The sequence below is a fragment of the Thermobia domestica genome, chromosome 1 (assembly GCF_964235325.1).
Source record: "Thermobia domestica chromosome 1, izTheDome1.hap1.1, whole genome shotgun sequence".
NCBI lineage: Eukaryota > Metazoa > Arthropoda > Insecta > Zygentoma > Lepismatidae > Thermobia > Thermobia domestica.
In genome coordinates, this window is record NC_137454.1 from 169721593 (window position 1) to 169739466 (window position 17874).

Consider the following 17874-nt stretch of genomic DNA (forward strand, 5'->3'; position numbering starts at 1 on the left):
GGGATCAGCTGTTGCACATGGCTGGAATAGAGAGTTAAGACAGAAGATAGTACCTACTCTTGGAATGCTATATCGATTCCAAAAAAACCGCTTCAATTACCATTTTTACTTACTATGTATATCAATATTGAAACCGGAAGTTGTAATAAATTTCTACTAGTTCCGGTTTGAGTAGAGAGATTAAGATGGAAATGAAATGTGATCTTGGGACGTTTAATGAACAAAAAAACCGCTTCTTGTTCTATTATCGTTTTTGCTCTGTTGTGTTCAACGTTAAAACCGGAAATAGTTGATTTCTGTCACTTTTGATTTGAATATCATTTCCATCAATGAATTCGATTCATAACTTTTGACACTCTACATTCTTGCCAAAATTAATCCTGAGTTCTCGAGATTTCATCTCCTGGACTGCCAGACTCACAGATTGAATAAAAGTCTAGAATACTTTTGGAAAATCAAACTCCTTAACAAGTGTGCTTGTGATATACTCGTATAACTTGAAATAGTTCTAAACTGGGCATGATCTTTTAAATACATTGTAGTTGTGTAGAATCAAATGTAATACTCGTGATTCTAAATGTGGTCTTGGTATGATTGGTGGTTTTGGTTATCACGTTAGCTTTTCAAAAATAAATTGTCCATGGGAGATCGTAAATCAGGTCAGAGATGCGTTATGTTTGTACTTCATATCACATACAGTAATTTGTCATCACTTGAACTTATTTATTTATATTGACACGTTATTTCATGGAAACCTGATTTTCTGTTGTCAGTGATGATTGCAGAGGGTGTTCCGAAGGATTCCCAATGGATAACGTTCCCATCTTTCTAGACAAAAACTTTGGGACACTTTAGGAAAATTTACAGTCTATTCATGCTTATACACTCGCCTCTCGCTGAAATATCAATATTAATTTAATAATAGGTCAATACTACCAAAAGAGACAGAGAGTAAGATTATTCCTATCTTTCAGTATCGATGTCTAAGGAAACCGGGACATTTGGATTTTCGAACAATTCCTGGCGGGATAAATTGTCCCGGCTATGTAGGGACGTGTGGGGTCCCTACCATCAAAGTATAAATTCCCCAGGGACACCCCCCCCGATCATGGTTGACGTAATGTTACCAGTTCTTTCGCACTCGTTCTTTAATTAACCCCATGTGTGTTAAAAGTCCCTCACCCCGCGGGAAATATTTTGAAATCATTACTGTCTGCTGTATTAAAGAATGTCAACTAAATTAAAAAGAAAACGTTTTGTATTACGTTTGGTTGATGTTCCTTTTCTATACCGAGGTTCATACTACTAAAGTGAGATCAGGACCAGGAGACTACTATTCGAGCTTCTGTTGAAGCAGGTACTATCGCCGGAAATCTAACCCGGGACCATCCATACAGAAAGCACGCGTATTAGACATGAAGGGCTGATATATTGGGAACTGGGTAATTGTTGTGTGTGCGCATGTGGAGCAGTCAATGTAATTATCTGTTCATGAATTCTTCCATTGGTTCTACACGGTATATTTTGTTATTTTTAAAATTTTAATTTGTTTGGAAAGTTGGATTGACAATTTTTCTGAAATATCCCTACCCGCCTTCTCTTTTCCCTTTCTTCTCCTTGAGGAGCATTCACGGATGAAATGTATGTTCTCTCCAGTCGGTAAGCGCTGAGTAAGTGCTTTTGAAGTGTTCGAAAGTTACTTCGCACTCCAATATATTGAGATTGCGTCATCGTGACGTTGCCATAGCGCGCGCGCTGCAGTTGGATAAGCAGAGATTTCTTTGCTACGAGATAGCAGACGATAAAAAAAGAAAGAAAAAAGTAACAGCTGGCGTTGTGGAAAAATTGACATTTGTGTTTGAGGTGCGATGAACCAGATCATACACTCTGTCGGTTAACGGTATCTAGTAATATTTTGTGAAAGCTGTTTAAAGTAAACATAGTGAGAAATAATCGATTATCTTACATCGTTAGTGGATGACCTTAAATGTGTAGATTTTTACGTAAGAACAGAGTGCTTGGCAAGTGACTAAGATAACCTCGGCCTAGCGAAAGAAAGATTATTATAACAAGGACATAGGTTAGTTCTAGTTCATAGTGAGACCATCTTTGTGAAGGCAGACTCAGCGTTAGTGACTTTTGTTTGTTCTATATATTTTTTTAAAAAAAGTTCTGAGTTGTCAAGAATGCCCGAATTATCAGCAGGGAATGAGACCAAGGAAGTGAAGTCGGCAGGCGTTAAGACGCGTAAACCCAAACCAGCTGAACTTATATTTCCAGAACCAGGTTTAACTCTTCATATTCCCGTATCTCCAGTGCCTCCAGGACTTAAAAGAAACGATAAATCAGAACATGATTTGGATGCTTTTTCTCATGGGTTGTACTCAATTGACAATTGGATTGATGCCAGAGAGTTGGGACACAGGTAGGAAAATTTGTTTCAACTACTATTTCTCTCATAGCAGATAAGCCGATTCTTAACATCACAGAACCATTATAATAATTGATACCAGTGCTAGAAGTATACATATTTTGAAAAAAGTTTGGAGTAGTCGAGAAGTATTTTGAGTTCCTATCTGTATTACGTGTTTTCCCGAGTTTCATTCCTACTAGCGTCCTATCCCCCAATATTTAATAAAATACAGGAAATAAAATTCGGTATCATGAATAACCACACACACACACACACACACACACACACACACACACACACACACATATATATATATATATATATATATATATATATATATATATGTGTGTGTGTATGTGTTTGTGTGTGTGTGTGTGTGTGTGTGTGTGTGTGTGTGTGTGTGTGTGTGTGTGTGTGTGTGTGCAGTGGCGGATCCAGGATATGAAGGGAGGGGTTAAACCATAGTTAACCGCTTTATCCAGTGTAAAGCAGGATTGAAGCCCATTTTATCCAGTGTATACCTGAACGTCAAGGGGGGGCTATAGCCCCCTCCTTGGATCCGCCACTGTATATATATATATATATAAGGGGCGTCATTTAGGAGGGCAGGAGGGGGCAATTCCCCCCTAAGATTTTGAGGAATACTTATACTTTAATCAATTGCCTACTAATATACTAGGACAAAACGCGAAAGTCTTATGTCGGTGGTGCTCTTGCCCCCCAAGCGAAGTCCGAAATAACACCCCTGATATAGCTATATTATTACCAGTAGTCTGCAAGCTTTGTTGTTGTGATAAGCTTAAAAATTAAAATATTAAGCTGAAGTATATGTTTAAATTTTCTAAATGAAAATAGCACTATTTCTCGTCAGTAATAAATATTCCCATCTTCGTCGCGCTACAACCTCCAAAGGGCTTTGCCATCCAGGTAGCTTGTTTGGACACTCGGTTCCCATGGTCATTATTTCCGGCTTTCGGGACCTGAATTCGTTACTTCTTATTCAGCTAACTTCATAGTTACTACGATGTTGAGTCAACATTGAATTTCTTGGGTGGGAACTAAACTCGGGTCTACGTGGATGTAACCCGTGCTTTAGTTTATATATAGAAGTTTTTTTTTTTTTTTTAATGTTCTGAACATAGAGAAAACTCGAACTCGTGTAGCCCCCTCTGAACGTAGAGAAAACTCAAACCCGTCTGCCCCTTCCTTATAAAAAATAAATAAATAAATAAAAAGTGGCAAGTAGGTCTATCACAATGTTTTAATTGACTTTTGCTAGTATGATCTTAATCTTAACAACTAAAAATAGACTGAACAAAGGGTGCATCGAAAGCTTATTTTGGAATAAATCAATAATTTTATAGTGGAACAGTATAACATAATGAAAAAGTAAAACAAAACAATTATCATTGTGTGTATTTGGAAACAATAAAACAGTGTTAAATATCTTAATTAAATGTTGTCATAAATATAATTAGGCTATATTAAATACAATAAAACAATTATTACAGCCCAAGGTCCCATTTGGCGTACGACGCAGGACGATGATTATGGTTAATAATAATAATAATAATAATAATAATAATAATAATAATAATAATATAACAATGATAACAGTTGCATTTAATTGTTGAGAATTAGAATAAGAAAGGAGTGAAGTACAACTTGTTGTTGGTGCTGGGCTGATTTGGATATTAGTGCCAAAGTTGTATGATACGTATAAATACAGCTTAAGTGGGATCCGAACCAGTGGCGTAATTTTGGCCTTCAAGGGTGCAGTTGCCTAGCAGAATTTGAAATAGGCATACATCTGGCAATAAATAAAAATGCCACGTATAATATGGCCACCTACCAAGATTTTCGAGACCGACCAGAAGTTCTGCCTCCTCATTGTCCTCCCAGTAGACAATTCCTAGCTCCGCCTATGATTTTAATCAATAATATAATAATGTATTAATGAAAAAGTGAAAATCTACTTATATCGGCGAGTTTTGCCCCCGAGAATCTGAAGTCATGTCACTAATCCGAACTAAATGAGCTCCCACCGGTAATATAACTTTTGCTTACTCAAATATGAAATGACGTCTAAGAGAAAAGTGTAACGTAGGTAATATATATTAAGTCAGTGTTTTATGCAAACATGTTAGGAGGGATAAGTCCGTCTCCAAACTTGAATAATCTCCCTTCAAATTTTGAAGATGTAGGTGTACACCCACAGGAATGTATGTGACGTCGATGCGATGATTCGTGAATGGAAAATAGGTTACATGGTATTGCAGATACATTGCAAATCTCATTAACGTCCACGACTTAAACATCCGACTGAGAACCAAAAACACCTTCAAATGGGGGGGGGGGGGATTTCCCGTGCCCATCTTCATACGATATAAGCACGAAAGAAATTCATTCCTTCATCACATCATAGCAGACAATGAAACCCGAATACCCCTATGCGGGTCTGAATCAAACCGCCAAACGCCGCTGGCATATAAAGTTATAAACATACGTCGCCACCGCCGGCCAAGAAATTCAAGACCACAACATCTGACAAGAAAACAATAGCTACTGTTTCTGGATCGTCAGGTTGTTATGTTGAATTTCTGGCAAAGAGTACGAGCATTATCGCGGGCTCCTACTCCCAAACCATAAACAGGCTAAAAGTTGCTATAGTCAGAAACGAAAAAGGGGCACTACGAGAGGGGAGTTATTACTACACAATAACGCAGGACCACATGTGGCTCAACGGTGCCGTACACACATCATGAATTTCAACTGAGAATTCTTGACCATCCTTCATACAGCCCTGATTTAGCCCCTTCCGACTACCACTTGTTCGGACCCATAAACAAACACCTCCATGGGCAGCGTTTCAGTACACTAAAAGAGGCACAACAGGCTACAGTTACCTCATTAAAAACCCGGAATAACGAGCTCCTTCAAGGCTAAGCGGTTAGTGTACGCGCCTTTGGCGTGCGAGATCCGGGTTCGATTTCCGGCGGGAGCTCATGTGTTTCGAATTCCACGTTAATAAGTAGGTCCCGTCTCATATAGCCTTGCTGCTGAAAGGGACGTTAAACTCAAAATCAACTCAACTCAAACCCGGAATAACGTTTTTCTGCGAAGAGCATGTACGATTTGGTGTTACGTCGGAATGCATGTTTGGACCGTTATAGTTCCTATGTCGAATGTTAGTGTGATACCATGCATCAAACACGGTACACAGAAAATCGAAAATTCACCTTACTTTTTTCTACTTTTGTATGTGTTTATTAACTTACAGTTGTCTTTCCAAACTTACAAAGTATCTTTGCCTCGTATTGTATATTGTAAATGCACTTGAGGTCACTTGGAGCCGTATTGAATTTATTCAATTGAGCTAATTTTTCTCATGCATTACGTTGGTCTAACATAGAACTATTTTAGTGGGTGAGACTCAAAAATCTCGGAAGTCAAAAAATAAGGACCATCCTAATACACATAACAGTAAATCCACTGACTGACTCATTGGCTCATTAATCAACAGATCTCTAAAACTACTATGCATAAAACTTTGAAACTGTGAAAATGTTACCCTTGCATCTTAGACTGTAGATAAGACTGGGTTTTGCGCAATACATGTCCTGAGGGCGGATTGGGTGCTTGAATGATTTTTTTTTTTTTTTTTTTTTGCCATTCAGTAGATCTCTGAAACTATTACACGTAGAACCTTGAAATTTTGTATCAATGTTGTTGTTGCACCCTGGGCTGCAAATAAGGCAAAATTTGGAAAACTGCATATTCTAAGGGACGATGGGGACTTAAATAGCTTGTTTTTTCTTTGCCGTTCACAAATCCCTAAACTATTACCCTATAACTATAACACGTAGAATCTTGAAATTTCTGGATTTGCTTTTCCTTATGGGAAATGTGGGCATATATAGTTTTTTTTCTTTTTTTCGCGGCTACCTTCGAATGAAACAGTTTGATTCACAATATTGTTTTACCATTCTTCTTAATCGCGGTAACTAGATGTCCCGTTTTCAACGGGATTGTCTGTTTTTCAGTCATGCGGTGTCTCGGGGTGATGCAAAATGTCCTTTTAAAAAAAGAGACCCGTTTATGGGTCGTAGTTACGTTATATATTTTTTACGTGTCAGTTCAGAATTTTGTAAAATAGTTTCGTAATTCGTTTGTCCCTAATCCTGGTTCCTGTTAAATGCAAATAAATAAATAAGTAAAAATAATTAAAATTTAAATAAATTATAGTGTGGTTATTTTGAATAGCTCTTACTAGTGTCAATAACGAAGTAACGATCACTGTACCTAGGAGGATTGTCGAATTATGCCAGGAGCCCCCTCGTGGCTATATGGTTGGTGAAGTCAGAGACTTTAGCGCGGGAGACTGGGTTTGACCCCAGTGGAAGTTCATGTGATTCGATATCACGCTAAGATGTAGGTCCACGTCTGATATAGTCTCGCTGTTGAAAATGACGCTGAGTTCCAACTGAATTGTCTGTTTGCCGAGTGTTTTCTTTTCAACGAACTTAAAAAGTTCGTTACTGAACTCACTCTCTCTCTCTCTCTCTGTGCGTGTGTGTGTGTGTGTCTGTGTGTCTGTTATTTGCAATTTTTTTCAATTTTGAACCTTCCATTCGATAGAGCATCAAAAACTATCTGAGAAAGTGATGGAATTTTTCGCGTCACTCTTACCGTTCCCTAGATATTGGCAAAAAGAAGGCTGATTTCCGGAGATTTAAGGAGCCATATCTCGGGAACCGTTATTTGTAGAGAGATATTGGTTTTGATCAATACCTAAGAGGATGGTTAATATTTTGATACTAAATAGTAACTGGTGGCCACTGTCCAACTATCCACTGGTTTGGCAAGTGGCTACTAGTTAATATCGGTACCAAAATGTTTACCGTTCTCGTAGATATTAACATCAATATCGTTTCTCTATTAACACCAACACCAATATTATCTCTCTATGGCTTACAGTTCTCGTGATATTGTCCAAAAAATGAACGATTTCCAGATATTTAAGGAGCCAGATATCGGGAACCATAAGTTATATAGAGATGATATTGGTGTTGATCAATACCCAAGAGGATGGTATATATTATGGTACCCAATAGTAATCGGTGGCCACTGATCAACTGACTACTGGCCAACAGGCCACCGTTTCCCAGATATTGGCCAAAAAAGTTCGAATTTCGGGAGAGTTAAGGAGCAATATCTCGGGAGCTGTAAGTCATAGAGAGATTATATCTTGCGAGAAACAGAACAAGGTGCGGATAAAAAGATTTAGTTTTACATCTAGGAACAATCACAGTTATCCTTCCCGCTCCATCTCTCCATTCTTTTTATGTTCGTTCTGGCAATGCTCTTGGAGCATTCTCAGCTTGTTTATATTTGAAACTCATACATACCATTATTAACAATTGTCGATCCATTGCTGGATGAAGGTCTTTTAAATACTTTTTGACAATCATTTTTCTTGGATAATTCGTTTCCAAGATATTCGAAGTGCAACATAATTTCGTCACACCATTTGTATGCTGTGTAGGTCGCTACATGTCACAAGATAATCATATCTATCTACCTACCTATCCGTCTACTATATCTCTCAGATATATAACCGGTTGTTAAAAAATTAGAATAGCACCACTGGGTGACCCCAGTTTAGGCTCAAAGGAAAGTGAATGTGTGCCAATAACTTGTGCAGCATCCGCGTGATGTGTTTCCTGAAACGGATTTTCACATGCAACGAAACGTGGGTGTTTTCCAGAATCCGAATGTGACAACATAAACAGTGATTGAACAAGGGCCAATTTCGTAAGCGGTCGTCAAACGGACATTTCGATCATGAAGTCATGCTATGTGAGTGTGTGGTGGAATTACGAGGAAATAATTCACTTTGAGTTCGTTCGTAACGATTGTACCATCAATGACGATCTTTATTCCAAACAGTTGGAGCGGATGCATGCTGCACTGCGCGAGAAATATCCTGTATTGGTGAAGCGAAAGAATGTCCTGCTACAGCAGGATAATGCAGAACCACACTTGGTTCGAAAAACGGAACAATAAATTCAGAAAATTGATGGCATCGAACTGATCTCATACCCAGCATACGGTCCTGACCTCGCATCTTCAGATTACTACCTGTTTCGATCTAGGACGCACTTCGTGAAATCAATGTTTCACTAACCAGCTGGAGGTGGGAAGAGCAATGTCTTGACTTGCTTGTTTCTAAGGACAAGACGTGGTATCGACATGGAATCGAGGAGCTGGCAATAAGGTGGTTGCAGACAGTCCAACACGAAAGGCTATACTTCGAATGTTAATCTGGTTTCATTGTACTGTAATAAACATGTACTATGTTGTGTACTACAACAGCGTGTGTACTACAGTATTGCAAGACTTTCGACCCTTTCTTGTATGTCCGGATTTTTAAGCGAAAATAATCAGGGCAAGGTTGTTTATTAGTATAATCTAAACGAGCTTGCCCATGTGTCGAACAAAACCAGCTGCATGTTTAGACTAATGATCTTGTGTTTTGAAGAGAGTACTGCTGATGACGTCGTTCCATCTTCGCTTATTTTATCTTTCAGTTCCGCATTTTTTGCACTGAGTTGTATGAAATTTGCTAACTGTGCTCCTGGGACGCTGAATCTGCTGTAACAAGAACAATATTTCTCGTTATCTCTTACTGTATTAAAATCCAATATTAAAAACCGGAAGCGACGTATTTTTACAACTTCCGGTTGGAATAAAGGGATAAGGGCGAAATAGATCCATATTAGAAAATTATCTCTTGCTATCTCTTACCGCTTTTGCCCTGATATTTATCGACGGGCAGATCGACGGACATAGTCTCTCTATAAGATTTCCGATACTTATTCATAGCGTATTTTGTATATCTGAAAAAAAAAGTGGAAAGTGGGTTCAAAGAATATAATATTGATAAAAACCTAATTTGTATTAACTTTCAATGCACGACCATTTTATGCCTATTAAATCAGTGTTAGGTGGGTTGGGGAACTTGAAGGAACACATTTAAAAAGTAAAATGTTAGCTCTTAGTACTCGTAAAAAGCGTTGGTTTGTGAATAATTTTCAGTGAGAGGATCACAGCTTTTCGAGATGGATATAAGCCGCAGTCCCAGATTTTTTCCCTTATTCTATCATTGATACTATTCTACTTGATATTATTCTAGCTTTGATACTATTCTACCATTGATACTATTCTACATGATGTTATTCTACCATTGATACTATTCTACGTGTTATTATTCTACCATTGATACTATCTACGTGTTATTATTCTACCGTTAATACTATTCGACATGATATTTTTCTACCATTGATACTATTCTACGTGATATTGTTCTACCATTGATACTACGACATGATATTATTCTACCATTGATACTATTCTACATGATATTTTTCTACCATTGATGCTGTTCTACATGGTTTATTCTACCATTGATACTTTTCTACATAATATTATTCAACCATTGATACTATTCGACATATTATTCTACATTGATGCTATTCTATAATACATATTATTTTACCATTGATACTATTCTACATGATTTTATTCTACTATTGATACTATTTTACATTATTGTACCATTGATACTGTTCTACATTATACGTCGACATATTATTCTACCATTGATACTATTTTACACTATTCTACCGTTGATATTTGGTCTAGGAATTAATTCGTGCGGGTGGACAAGAGATGGCGCAACGAACGGAGCGTCCCACAGTTCCGTGTATCCACACATGTGTTGCAAACCCCTGTCATCGCGTATCGTTCGTAGTATAGGGCAGTGGATTAAAGCGTCAACAACACCAGTTTGTAGTTAAGTGAACATGGCGCAATTTGTGCCTGATAAAGTGTTTTTGCGGGGTGTCCTGCTGCATTACTTTAACATGCAGAAAAGTGCGACTGAAAGTCATCGTATTTTGGTGGAAGTGTATGGTGACCATGCTCTAGCTGAGCGAACGTGTCAGAAGTGGTTTGCACGGTTTAGAAGTGGTGATTTCGGCTTGGCAGACCAAGAGCGAGCTGGACAGCCAAAAAAAAAATTCAAGACGAAGAATTGACAGCATTGCTCGAGCAGGATTCGTGTCAAACGCAGGAACAACTTGCAGCAGCATTAGGCGTTGATCAAACAACAGTCTCCAAATGCTTGAAAGCCATGGGAATGATTCAAAAGATGTCACATTGGGTTCCACATGAATTGAAAGACAGAGACGTTGAAAGACGAAAAACCATTTGCGAATTGCTGCTTCAACGACAGAGCAGAAAGGGGTTTCTGCATCGAATTATTACGGGTGATGAGAAGTGGATCCATTACGAGAACCCTAAACGAAAAAAGGCCTGGGTGAAACCAGGTGAACCAGGTCCATCACAACCAAAACGAGATATTCACTGTGCAAAGGTTATGCTGTGCATATGGTGGGATATGAAAGGTATGGTGTACTATGAGCTGCTGCAACCGGGTGAAACTATGAATGGAGAACGTTATCGACGACAATTAATGCGTTTGAAGCAAGCTCTGGCCAGAACACGACCAGAATGGGAGAACAGACATGATAAACTTATTGTTCAACATGATAACGCTCGCCCACATGTCGCAAAACCGGTCAAAACCTATTTAGAAAATGTCGGATGGGAAGTTTTACCCCACCCGCCGTATTCATCAGACGTTGCTCCTTCGGACTACTACTTGTTCGATTGCATGAACAACGATTTGATTGGACAGCGGTTTACTTCTTCAGAAGATATCGAAACATGGGTCTCTGACTGGATCGCTTCCAAGGATGAGGACTTCTTTCGCCACGGAATCCGTACATTGCCTGACAGATGGGCGAAAGTGGTGGCTAGCGATGGACAATATTTTTCTTAAGGTATTTATGTATTTTGTGTTTGTACTACAGCTTCAATGTGTGCGTACCAACCGCACGAATTAATTCCTAGACCAAATACTTTACACTATTCTACCGTTGATACATTCTACATATTATTCTACCATTGATTTCATTAATAACCTTGATAAAAGTTCTTTAAGCTTATAAGGATATTGAGGCAAATAAGGAAAATGCAGTATTTTTTTTTTAGATGTTTTAAAGGGGAACTAAAATTGTTAATTAAATTATCAATAAACTGCTAATAATTTTAAAATAGCAAAAGCGACACTGAAGCAAAGAGTAAGAATTTGGCGGGAGAGATTTTTCTAAAATCTTTACACAAATGTAACTATTATTGCTTGGCAAATTCCGATAATTTTATTGTGTATTGGATGGCCATCATGATCTCAGGTGAATGAGTACTAAAGAAGGAATGTATGCAAATGATAGTCAAGGACGTAAAATAGGAGCTCAAGTCAGTCGAGAGATAAGTTGGCTTGAATTTGTTTTTGCCACGAAGGCGATACTGGTATATTTAGCACAAAAAAGAAAGAGGAATTTGTGTTCCTTTCTTTCTGTCTTCTGTTGTCCACTTCTTTGGCTGACTCTTTGCTACAAACGTAGTTTCATAGATCTTCTAAATTCTTCGTTGCGTATTTCTTTGGCAAACTTCCGCATCCGTGTGCTTGGGTTGAACACAGTCTTTTAAAAGAATTTTTTGATGAGGATCAACTTTTTTTCTGGCAAAATAACAACGATTGTAAAGGGTATATAAAGAATACATTTTTAGCACAAACGCCAAGAGATGAGTTATTGTTTAAATCACTTGCTCTTAAGCACACTCTTGCAAATTGTTTATAATCAAAAGTGAGAACATTACAGCATTTTGTTTTCTAAAAATATACCCTGACTTGCTGAGGTTCCAAGTGTATAAACGCGCATTTTCTCACCACTTATAGTTATTTATTTTCTTGACTTAATTTTATCTTTTTCATAAGCTTTCTGTTATAGATTGCAGGATCAGTTTACGCTGGAATCATTAATTGTACAGTATTATTAACATTTTAACCGCAAAAATAAATACATAGAATTAAAAAAAAAAGTCGAAAGATAAGGCATAATAATCGATAGATCTCGTCGTGTAAATCTCAAAATTGATGCTGTATGATAACAGCGCCTCCTACTAAGAAACCGTCATTGAGCTAGACCTATACCTTTGTCAGGCTTTTTATAACTAGCAGCTTTTCGTGGCTGAGTGGTCACCGCACACGCTTTTCGCTTGGGAGACCCGGGTTTGATTTTCAGCCGGAACTCATGTGCTTCAAATCCCACGTTAAGCTGTTACAACCACATCCCGTATAGCATCGCTGCTGAAAGGGACGCTACACTCAAAATGAAACTTTAATTTTTGCTGAACTAAAATATTGTTCAAAAAAATGAGAAATAAATACAGAATGTTCACAAAGTCTTGTTCCGTGAACTGAGAACAGTTGTGACTTGGTAATGAAATGTGTGATATGAATGCTTATCCCTCCAAAGTTATACAGAAATCAGCGTCACTCATATTTAGTAAATATTTCTTTGATGATTTGCAATTTTATTTTTACTTTTCCGCTACTTTATGGTATCTCCTGTCTAAAGGCACGAAGCAATGTCCAGCTGCTGATTAAGGCAAGAAGTTTAGCATAATACGTTAAAAATTACTTTGGTGATAGGGGAAAGGGGGAATATATCGTATTTTCACCAGTGGCGTATTGGATTTGTCGTTTCTTTCACTTTGAATCTTGCTGAATATTCCTCACTCGAGCGATAAAAAAAAGAAGAAGAAAAAAAGCATATTATTACGTGTTTTAAAACTGCTAAGGAAAAGGAGGAAATATTCAGAATAAGTATCGTATTATTATATGCAAGATTGAAATTTATATTTTAAAATAATTAACAAGTACTAAGTCGTAAATTAAGGAAATAATAATAATAATAATAATAATAATAATAATAATAATAATAATAATAATAATAATAATAATAATAATATTGAATTTAACGTCCCACATTATTCTCCAAGGCTAATGGAGATGGTAATAATAGACCCCTAGTAATGGACAAAATGGTGGAATGAAGAAAGTGGGAGGAAATGGGAGAACCCTAGAAAAACTCACGCGCACAGTGTTTGTCTGCCAATAACCTCGAATAATTTGATACGACTTCAGTATTTGAAACTGAATGTGAAAGAACTTCAAAGTACTTCTAAATTATAAATCATGATCAATTGTTGGTTTCCATGTTTTAATGACAAATAACTGTAAATTTCTTTCTGTCTGATATTAATTGTTTATTTTAATTTTCAATGCATTAAACGCCTGCTAATGATGGAATAAGCCTCAACAAATGTTAGAAATATTTCGAGGGATCATGAGATAAGTTTTGGTTTAAATAAATGGAATGTTATTCAGTCCATTTCATACTGATGCCATAAGAAGAAAGGAAATTCCCAAAATGTATAATATTATGTTGACAGACTTGCTTAGCAGAAATAGAAATATATGGATTTTATTCTTTCGTTGGCATGCCCATGATTCACAATTATTGAAAAGATCGATCAATGTACTATCTGTTTTCTTTAGTTCAGGCAACTTATTTGCCTATTTATCACTCAATACTTAACCTTGTAGCTGAAAGATATCAATACACAAATTACTTTCGTAATGCGTAGAATTGAGTTATGCCTACCGTTACATTCATTAATCACGAACGTGTCGACCTTTGAGCTTTGCATATTTAGCATCTCTATATAACTTTCTTGTGTAATTCATAAAGCGCTTAAAGAGAATAACCTAATCCATTCTCATTGTATTAATGTGATGATTCTATTTTTTTGTCATTATCAATCACTTGTGTTGGTTGGCTTTCCTCTTGTAACTTCCTTATTACGAAAGTCTTTTACTATGTGAATCAGAACAGGATGGAAAATGTACTTTAGTGTCCTTTGAAATTTAACTTGAATTCGTGCTATACCATTGAGAAAAGTTTATTCTGAGATTTAGCTGTTTGTATAGTGAATCATTCTGTACCTTTCCGTGAAGACTTTGTTGTCATTTCTTCCTGTGCTTATTAGTGACTAGCAGAGAACTTTCTTTCCCTTTGTTTTTCAGTTAGATCATTCTTGTATGAAAAACCAACATCGTGTATCGACAATTCAGTTCGTTTTTTATTAGATTTTTCTCTTTCAGCTTTAGCATGAAAGTAAATTAATATATGTAGAAGTTCGCGCATGTTACTCTGTTTTCTTTCAGAATATATTCCTCGAGAAGCATTAAAGGACCCATATACTATCAGTTTAACTGAAAGGAAACCTGATCATGACGTCAGAACTGAAGGAAAAAACTGTGCGAACCGAAAGAATTCATTCAGTTCAGTCAGTTCTTCATGCGGTTGTTTGGCCTGGACTGAACAAACGAACCGTCTTTTGCTACGGTAGCTGTGCTATTAACTGAAGGAAACACGCAGTTGACTTAGTTCAGTTCTCTCGGTTCAGATCCTGTCATCATGGCAGCTAGTAAAAGTGAGGCATTATTGGCTTTTATTGAAGCCTACCGTGCTCATCCTGAACTTTAGGACATGCAACATGTGCATTATGCGAATATGTATAAAAGAGGGGAGGTGTATGATGTGTTACTTACAAAAGTAAGAGTTGGAACCTTAGGCGACATGTTACATAAACAACCTACGGTCAGCATAGAAGTGCACTCCCCAGCACATCTGATAGAACTGAAGGACTAAAGTCGATTAACTGACTGTACCCCCCCCACACACACACACTATCAGTTCAGTTCATCGTTCGATCGGTTAAGTCAGTTTCTAGCTCAGTTGGACTGATCAGTTACAACCCACGTCGCCGACTTTCCAAAATTTATGTGGGTGCATACCATTGGCGGGACGTGTTTTCAGGGGCATCCCGATATTTTTTGATTGATTTGCTTTTAGTTAAAATGTTTTATGAACACTGTCATAAAGGGCTGTGCTATGATAAAGTAAAATATACCGGTACTGTAAGGATAAGTTGTCCTAGCTCAGTCGTTAACACGGCTGACTTAAACGCAAGGAAAACGGTTTCAAACCCGGATTGTCCAAGGTTAAGGATAAGTTACTGTTATGAATATTCTCAACATATGTAATCGTAACATTAAGCGTATATTTTAAACAACTTACATGATGCACAATGATTGCAAGAGGCAGTGATATTATCAACACGCTACTAAAACAAAATATCACATACATATTAATTAAAATTTAAAAAAAAAAATATCTTCATAAAAGCAAATAATTTTAATGGTATTTCACAAAGAACCTCCAAGGATTTTGCTGTGAACATAAACTATAAACTGACTAACTTGGGTGTTTTTTACCTTTGCACAAACTCATTTGAAACAAACAGTTGTGTTTTAGAGGTTAGAAATTTTAACTTCCATCTCAATGTTTTACTGCTTATTATTTTTTGATAATCGCAAGTGAGAAATAATTATTTATTTTTGGTTCTATCAAACTAAAAATCTTGTGGGTGCGCACCCACAAGATTATTTGTATGGGTGCTGGAGCCCCGGAGCACCCATGTAGTCGGCGCGCATGGTTACAACTGATAGTATATGGGCTCCTTTAAGACTGTTGACACTTTAAAAGAAGATCAGGATAAAATTTCTTTCTTGTATTGAAAAAAATGATATTTCTTACACTATGGAAGTTAAAACACTAATAGAAATCAATGATGATATAGATTTCTACTAATTATTTACAGGGCTATTTGAGAATGGAGAATGATTGCCGAGCCAAGCAAACTAATCCCGATACAGTTTTCCTATCTGTAGATTTGAGCGATACCATCCCTTCCAAACGTAGCCAGTACTGATGCCTGGAACAGTATGATGGTATTGTGCTGCCAAAATGTCTTGAGCCGTGGCAAAAATGCGAACTAAAGCTCACACCCTCACACACCCACGCGTTGAACCAATAAGGGTTCAGCTGTTGCTAAGCGAGAGAAAGCGAGTGGAATTCCTTCAACCGATAGCAGCGCTTGCAACGAAAGATAGGGATCAAGTCAATGTGGTATATTTTTGTCGGCCTGTTTGAGCTTTGAATAACACCATGTTTCATTCGAAATGAAAATGAAATACTTCAGTTTAACGTCCCACGATTATGCCCTTTAGGCTAAGGGAGACAATGATGAAAACGAGTGAATAATGAAAGAATTAATGGAATGAGTAAGAGGGAGGAAATGGGAGTACCCCGAGAAAACCCACGGACACAATGTTATCAACCACTAACTTACTTGCTGGGGATTGACCCAGGGACCACATGCACCAGACGTAAGCACTCTGCCACTAAGCCACCGTGTCCCCTGTTTTAGCCGAGCACAACCACTTGCCCTTAGGGATGGTATCGAGACGAGACGAGACGAGACTTTGTACAGTCTCGGTCTCGTCTCGGTTTAAAAATAGCTGTCTCGGTCTCGGTCTCGTCTCGAGTCAAAAATCGCCGTCTCGGTCTCGGTCTCGTCTCGGTCAACAAATGCTTGTCTCGATCTCGGTCTCGGTCTCGAGGGCCAAATCTCGGTCTCGTCTCGGTCTCGTCTCGAAAGTCTCGAAATAAATAGGTGAAATTAAAATTGTAAAAGTATTATTATTGTAAAGTCTGTCATTTCTGCTTCTTATTTTTGGCCTTATTCTTGACTTAAAATTATAGTATGGTGTACTTCTTCAGAGCTAATTTGCTAGCGCTGATGCCTTCCATGTGTGTGTTCCAGTTTCAATCATCAGTGGGTATATCATATCTGAGATAAAATTCTAATAGTAACCCATATTTCACTTTCAGCAAAAGACTTTCTCATATGGCCTCAGTACTGCCTATACAATTAAACTCTATTAAATTAACTTCAGTACTATACAGTAGTTTATTTCTTTCCTTAGAATAAGAATTATTCAATACATTCTAACTTATAACGCAACACATAGCAGCATGAATGTATTTAATCGTACCGAAATTGAAATTTTACAATTTCTCATTTATTGTCCAATACATTTTGTTTTGACTGTCATTTTAAAAGCATAAAATAACGTTCATTATCTGAACAAATAGGGTAAATTATTACTACAATATATTTTGTTTAGAATTGATCAAATGCTTTATTACCGTTGCACATTTAAGTGTTTAATTGACATCTTATAACACGAAATTCCTAAACTTTGGGTGGGAGCTACGGCACTCATCTTTGCTATGTGTGGCCTCGGGTTGCATCACGAAACAAGTTTGATTCAAAGTCAGATGTTTCGCATGGTTCGCGTCTAAATTTAAGTACATTCTGTTTCTTATACAAGTTCCTAAAGTTGTAATGCATTACATACGCATACGTATATCCACTGCCGTAACATAGATTAAGCTTATTCCTGAGCTCTTAGCGGTGCATGTGATCTTTATTCTAGAAAACCAATTGTGCGTTCAGTACGTTGAAATTTTATATTGATTGAAAATTACTTGCGAAACATAAACATACATATTATATAA

The 17874-nt window shown here is 37.3% G+C and overlaps 1 protein-coding gene across 4 annotated transcripts in view; it reads left to right on the forward strand.

Annotated features, from left to right (window-relative positions):
• Nt5b (5' nucleotidase B) overlaps positions 1-17874 on the forward strand; it is a 267108-nt gene that overhangs the window by 70634 nt on the left and 178600 nt on the right. Inside the window, exon 1 of one of the 4 annotated variants that reach the window (XM_081766532.1) lies at positions 1840-2425. The exons of the other annotated variants lie outside the window; for them this stretch is intronic. Coding sequence (XP_081622658.1) covers positions 2187-2425 — 239 coding nt within the window. The 5' untranslated portion in view covers positions 1840-2186. Of the gene's footprint in view, positions 1-1839; positions 2426-17874 lie in introns of those variants that run through there. 4 annotated transcript variants of the gene reach the window in all.